The following is a 7185-nucleotide window of genomic DNA, read 5'->3' on the forward strand; positions in this document are numbered from 1 at the left end:
CGTAAACACGCTTTAATCCATACACTAGTGTTGAAGAATTTTAAGGTCTCGGGAGGACGTGTGTGGAGCACGCGAAACAGACACATTTTACCAACCGGAGAAACAGCGCGTGACAGAATGTCCCCGAACTTGCCAGCTGTCACCACAAAGTTTCTGCTGGCCGATCTTATCTGTTTCAATTTTTCAATTCAATATTATTTTAATTTGTTGGATAAAATTTGTATTTTCTTGTCCAACTGAAAGCAAAGAAAACACATTGACATGGAGAAATAGGGAGAGAGGCTGAACCCTAGATTTCTTTTCTGGCTTGAAAGCAGAGTTTTGGGATTCTGAGCATCAAAGATCATCAGAAAAGCTACGACGACAAAGACTTTAATCTGATTGGCTAAGGTCAGTGACCGGTTTTCGTTTTCTTTGACATGATGCTGACTGAAGCTCCTTTTCTTTGTTTTGGTATTATCCTGTTATGTATTTTGCTTATGTGTTGTTTGATGCTTGTGAAATAGAGCCGAATTTACTGTCGTTTACGAGATTTAGTTGTTTTTTTTTTTTTGCGGCTGATTGAATTGAATTTTTTTTAAAAAAATATTTTTTGGGTTTTGTTTTGGGCATGTGGGTTTCCATTTGGCTATAGGATCTATTATGTTTTGGTGAGTCTTGAGACGACATGGAATGTAATGGTAGGTTTTTGTGAATGTATGTATTGCAGGTCCCTTTGGCTTGTTCTTGGTTTGAGACTAGAAAAGCAACTTTGGTGGGTTCAGGAACGGAGGATTATTCAAAAGGAATCCTGGTACGTTGTGTTCTTTGATTTCATCCCAAAAAAGGCAAATTTAGAGAGAACTGTTGGGACTTTTTTTGGTGGTGATTCGATCGATCATTTCGAGGAGTTGTGCTTGAATAAAATATTGTGAAGATGTTGTCTAGGTCATATACTAACCTAATGGATTTAGCGTATGGGAATTTCCCGGTGATGAGTCCTGAAAGAAAGCGCTTACCTAGTGTGATGACTGTTGCTGGGGTTGTTTCAGAGCTTGATGATGATCAAGCTAATAGTGTTTCTTCGGATGCTGCGATATCTGTTGCTGCAGATCGAGTTATTATTGTAGCGAATCAGCTTCCAATCAAAGCTAAGAGAAGGCCAGATAATAAGGCATGGAGCTTAAGTTGGGACGAAGATTCTTTATTGTTGCACATAAAGGATGGTTTACCTGTTGATACGGAAGTCCTATATATTGGGTCATTGAAGGTTGAGGTTGAGCCCAGTGAACAAGATGAAGTAGCACAATTGTTATTGGACAGGTTTAAGTGTGTTGCAGCCTTTCTTCCTCTGGACATTTTGTCCAAGTATTATCATGGATTTTGTAAGCAGTATTTGTGGCCACAATTTCATTATATGCTTCCATATGCTGCAAGTCATGGAGGTCGATTTGATCGCTCATGGTGGGAAGCATATGTTGCTGTAAACAAGATTTTCTCGCACAAGGTGATCGAGGTAATAAATCCAGATGATGACTATGTTTGGATTCATGATTATCATCTGATGGTTTTGCCAAGCTTCTTGCGGAGGTGTTTCAACAGGCTAAGAATGGGATTCTTCCTCCATAGCCCTTTCCCTTCATCAGAAATATACCGGACTATACCTGTGAGGGAAGAAATTTTAAAGTCGTTACTGAATGCTGACCTCATCGGTTTTCACACATTTGATTATGCGAGACATTTCCTTTCTTGTTGCAGCCGTATGCTTGGTTTGGAGTATCAGTCAAAAAGGGGCTCTATTGGTTTGGATTACTACGGAAGAACAGTTGGAATAAAAATCATGCCAGTGGGCATTCATATGCAACAGATTGAGACTGTTCTCAATAAGGCTAATAAGGAGTGGATGGTTGGGGAGCTCAGGCAACAGTTTAAAGGAAAAACTATATTGCTTGGAGTTGACGACATGGATATATTTAAAGGTGTCAATTTGAAACTCTTGGCTATGGAACAAATGTTGAAGCAGCATCCAAAGTGGCGAGGGAGGGCAGTGCTGGTACAGATTGCAAATCCGGCGAGGGGGAAGGGTAAGGATCTTGAGGAAATAAAAACTGAAATTCATGCTAGCTGTAAAAGGATCAACGATACTTTTGGACAGCCTGGTTATGAACCGATTGTTTATATCGACAAACTTGTTTCGCCAACTGAACGAGCTGCATATTACTTTATAGCTGAGTGTGTGGTCGTTACAGCTGTACGTGATGGAATGAATCTCACACCATATGAGTACGTGGTATGTCGACAAGGCATCTCTGAGGATGAATCTAGCTCAAGTTCTCCGAAGAAGAGCATGCTAGTTGTGTCTGAATTTATTGGATGCTCCCCATCACTGAGTGGAGCTATCAGAGTTAACCCATGGAATACAGAAGCAACTGCTGAAGCATTGAATGAAGCAATTTCCATGGTTGATGTAGAGAAACAGTTGCGACACGAGAAACACTACAAGTACATCAGCACACATGACGTGGCTTATTGGTCTCAAAGCTTCTTCCAAGATTTAGAGAGAACTTGTAAAGACCATTTCAGGCGGCGCTGCTGGGGAGTTGGCTTAAGCTTTGGTTTCAGAGTTGTAGCTCTTGATCCTAATTTTAAAAAACTAACCATTGATGCCATTTTGTCTGCTTATTCAAGGGCCAAAATCAGGGCAATATTCTTGGACTATGATGGTACTATCATACCTCAAACAACAATCAATAAGAATCCAAGCCGGGAAGTCATCTCAATCATCAATACGCTATGTGGTGATGATAAAAACACTGTATTCCTTGTTAGTGGGCGAGGAAAGGATAGTTTGGGCAAGTGGTTCTCTCCTTGCAAAAATCTTGGTATTGCGGCAGAACATGGATACTTTTTGAGGTCTCTCTCTTTATGTGTCTTCATTTTATACTTGTTTTTCAATCATGTATTTTCTTTGTATGATAACTGGCTTGTTTAATAGATGGTCTGCTGATAAAGAATGGGAGACTTGCGGTCATAGCACTGATTTCGGTTGGCTCCAGATTGCAGAGCCTGTGATGAATCAATATACAGAAGCTACAGATGGCTCCTATATCGAAGCAAAAGAGAGTGCGATCGTTTGGCATCATCGAGATGCAGATCCTGGTTTTGGATCCTGCCAATCTAAGGAAATGTTAGACCACCTTGAAAGTGTGCTAGCTAATGAGCCTGTTGCTGTAAAAAGCGGTCAGTTCATTGTTGAAGTGAAGCCCCAGGTATGTGACAGTTCAAAACAGCATTTTACTTTTTTTTTTTCCCTCTTGGCGGGATTCACATAGATATCATTCAATGAGGTGTTATTCTATTGATGCACAAGGTTCAATTTTTCCCATTATGTGTCCTCGAATAAAATCATTTATTGTTGTATGCTTCCTAACTTCTGTTATTCTCTCGATATGTGGAAATGGGTATAGTTGTCACCACCGAGGCAATCATATGAAGTCTTCTCATGCTAGTTAAACTGAACCTTGAGCTTGCACCTGGCATAGTTTCTGTTTCCTGTTGCTGCTTGTTTCGCTTTATGCTTTACTTGCACATAACGTTGCATAAATGCTTTGATTTTGTGACTCTAATTATTAACTGCCTTGACATTTTATGGTGAACGTTTTTTTTTTCTTAATTTAGTAGTAATGTTTAGTTCTCCTCATTTGATTTTAGCATTTATCATATATTATGTTCGAATTTAGTCGGTTTTTTTATATTCACTAATTTTTTGCATTGTCCCAAGATTTTAGGAAATAGTTATTAGCTCGGAGAGATGTCACACAATTACTACAGTAATGATTGGAATGATTATATTTCTTCAACACGGCACTTCTAAGATTTCCACTAATGCAGCTGCATGACGTATGCATCTGTTGTTGTGCGCCTTTAAAGTTGATATGTGCCAGTTAATTGTTTTCTCTGATGTCCAGGGATTTAGTAAAGGTTTAGTTGCAGAAAAGATCTTCACGTCCATGGCTGAAAATGGACAGCAGGCTGATTTTGTTCTATGCATTGGTGATGATAGATCTGACGAAGAAATGTTCGAGATGATTGGAGATGCAGTAAACAAAGGTGTTCTTTCCTCCAATACTTCAGTTTTTGCCTGCACCGTTGGACAGAAACCAAGTAAAGCCAAGTATTATTTAGATGACACAGTGGAAGTCATCGCCATGCTCGAAGCTCTCGCAGAAAAGTCTGTGCCCCTACCCCCTATAGCGAGTATGCATGCTCTTCAGATTTCTTCTTGAATTATTCACAAAGGATACCGAAGTCCTGTGCATTCATAGTCATAGCAAGTCGATTTCGAAGTGATACTGTACAGTTTTTCACTTTCCATGACTATCATGTTCTCGAGTGCTTGCTGAACTAAAGGACTTGGTTAATCTGGCTTGACTGAACGGGAGTCGCTGGAAATGGCTCTGCTATGGTACCATTCGTTGCTTGAAATTTAAGGCTTATCGTGCCAGTTGTATTTTGTCAGTTTGGGTGCAGGAATTTTGGCAGCTATTGAGGGGGGAGATTTCTCGTGAAGAAGATTTTGTCAGTTTGTTTTACACAACTTTTCCTGAAGTTTGAACACTTTTATACCCTTTGTAGTAACCCCCTTGAATGAACTGTTGTCTAATTGTAAATACTAGAAATTCTTGACCGATGGGAAATTGCTTCGCTGCAAGAAACTAATGTCTTTTCTCCCAGTTGAATTGCATTTTTTACCTGGCTGAAGGGTCTGGAAGAACTGGACATTTTTAAACTTACCATTGATTCATAAATCAATTTATGGTCTTAAACTGAAGCATAATTGTGGCAATTTGTTAACAATCAGTTTGGCCGGGTTATGTAAAGCAAACAAGTCGAATATTTATCAAGTAATTTGCTAAATGGTGAGAGCTTTCCAACATTATTATTATTTTTTAATTGATCTCATCTCAAATTTCGGATAATACAGGGAGCTCGGTCCACGTATCCCAGTAATCCCACTCAGAAACTAGACATACTCGAGCTTTTCCAAGAAAAAACAATCATGTTTTCCGCCCCGTTCGCTCCTGCCCAAAATATGCAATAATATTAGATGAAATACATGGCCGGATAGGATGTACATTTACACGTTCGATTTATGTTAAAACATAGATTTAGTTGGATTTCTAGTAACATATTGGAGAAATTAAGGGATTGAGTTTTTGAAGACCAATAATCATATTTTAGAAATATTTAAATACACGTACAAAATATCGTTGTGTTGAACGTAATTGGTCATCATAATAATTTTTTTCCATTCGCTATCAATAAGAAGGTGGTTAGTTTGACCCTAAGACATAGTTTGGTATACATGATATGATAAACATGTGATATATAATATAAAGATAAGTTAATTATAAATAAGATGTAAGATATTATATTTAATGTTTGATATGATTTTAATAAGAATGATTAAATTTATATATTAGATTGTAATAACAAAATTAATCTTATTATAATAAATTTTATAATTTCAAAGTTGTTGCTTGAGTTCATATTTCTTATCTGTTCATGCGCCGATAATGCTTGAATGATTTATTTATTTTTACTTAATTTTATATATTATATAATATAATAAATGAACCCTTGATTTTGTGAGTCAAGTCAAATATCAATTTTTAAGGTTACTCGAGTGATACTAATAATTTTATTGAGATTTATAAAAATCATTTATATAATTATCTCGAGTTCATTTATATAATTATAATATTATAGAATATGTAAAAATAAATAAAATTATTTATTTGATTTAATTTCTAACTGCCAGCAGAGATTTATAAAAATCATTTATATATTTATCATCTATTGATACTAATTTAGAACTTGATCATATATATGGTTTATGATTTTTATATATTGAGGGCACTTAAGTCAATTAAAATTATCACATCTCATAAAACTGATATTTTATCTTTGTATAAAATTATTTATCACGGGCACATGATATTATCATGAGTTTTCTAAAAAAGTACCAAATTATACCTAAGAGTTGATCCAATTATTATAGATGAATCACATTCACGTGATGCAATGCATTGATCTACATTCAAATACACATGTAGTCTCTTCAGATCAACCGATGTCGAATAAACGTAAAAATTATTATTTTGAAACTCAAATTTCATGTTCCTAGTAGAATTATAGCAATTAATTATGTCAGTGAATGTAACGACAAGAGAACACGTGCTATAACTTGTAAACTTTGAGATATTGTGGCTTTCGTATCTTAATAATCATTCTTCATTTATATTTTAATCTACCAAGCTAAGCTAGCTATGTGCTTTCCTCAAATAATGTGATGTATACAATGATGCAGCGTTTGATATGAATAATTAGGTTGGTTTATATATTTTAAAATATTTTAAATCAACCTAATCACATGTTTGATACGTTTTTTATTTAATCAAGTCAATCCCTCCTATTAATGATTAGGTTATATTAGGTGAGTTAAAATAATCACTCCTCACTTCCTAGGATTATTTATCCAACTCTTAAACATACCTATTTTTCCAAATTTACCCTTTTCCTATATCCAGACTCACCACCACTTCCCGCCACGATCGTCGCCACCGACCACCGACCGCCGCCACCGTCGGACGACTGCCGCCGACTGTCGCCGGCCCCACCACCGTCGACTGGCGGCCGATCGTCGCCAGCAGCCGCCGAGAACCAGTCGACGCCGGCATACCGAAGCCGCCGCCTGCCGATAACTTCCGGCCGGCCGATAGCCGTCGATGCCGTTGACTGCCGGCCACACAGACGTTGCCGGACCGTCGTTGCCACCTCCGCTGTCGGATCGGCCGTCGGACCACCGACGCCGTCGGACCGCCTCCGCCGGAGTGGAAGAAGAAAAAAAAGAAGAGAACAATTTTGTCTTTTCATCAAAAAATTCAAAATTATCCTATACTTAAAAATCTTACCACACATAATATTATTTTACACCATATATTACATTTCTACGACAATATTTTTTTTATCATTTACTTACTAATCATTAGTTTATTTTATCCTCCAATCAAACGCAATCTGAAATAAAATATCTATACTTATTCTTGTTTCATCCAATACAAGCTAATCAATCCTATCCTATACAATAAATATTGGACAAGATGCAATTTAAACAAGATTGAGTCACAAAATCCAATAAGAATC

At 37.1% G+C, this 7185-nt stretch overlaps 1 protein-coding gene across 2 annotated transcripts; it reads left to right on the forward strand.

The window, feature by feature from the left end:
- The first annotated feature begins 214 nt into the window (after nucleotides 1-214).
- LOC142533797 (putative alpha,alpha-trehalose-phosphate synthase [UDP-forming] 7) lies at nucleotides 215-4718 on the forward strand. 2 transcript variants are annotated; one of them, XM_075640701.1, is made up of 4 exons: nucleotides 215-453; nucleotides 710-2892; nucleotides 2975-3248; nucleotides 3948-4718. In XM_075640701.1, the coding sequence occupies exons 2-4, from the start codon at nucleotides 917-919 to the stop codon at nucleotides 4263-4265; spliced, it is 2568 nt and encodes an 855-aa protein (XP_075496816.1). In that variant the 5' UTR covers nucleotides 215-453; nucleotides 710-916; the 3' UTR covers nucleotides 4266-4718. The 2 variants fall into 2 exon arrangements, with proteins under 2 accessions (XP_075496816.1, XP_075496811.1); XM_075640696.1 differs by having other exon boundaries at nucleotides 215-390.
- Nucleotides 4719-7185: the final 2467 nt, after the last annotated feature.

Source organism: Primulina tabacum, chromosome 2 (assembly GCF_025594145.1).
Source record: "Primulina tabacum isolate GXHZ01 chromosome 2, ASM2559414v2, whole genome shotgun sequence".
Classification (NCBI taxonomy): domain Eukaryota; kingdom Viridiplantae; phylum Streptophyta; class Magnoliopsida; order Lamiales; family Gesneriaceae; genus Primulina; species Primulina tabacum.

What these genes read in the sequence shown, in the direction of transcription:
- LOC142533797 (XM_075640701.1), top strand. Translation starts at nt 917, where the DNA reads ATGTTGTCTAGGTCATATACTAACCTAATGGATTTAGCGTATGGGAAT. An exon ending in GAACATGGATACTTTTTGAG is followed by an intron (nt 2,893 to 2,974) that starts GTCTCTCTCTTT and finishes CTTGTTTAATAG; the next exon opens with ATGGTCTGCTGATAAAGAAT. An exon ending in TTGTTGAAGTGAAGCCCCAG is followed by an intron (nt 3,249 to 3,947) that starts GTATGTGACAGT and finishes TCTGATGTCCAG; the next exon opens with GGATTTAGTAAAGGTTTAGT.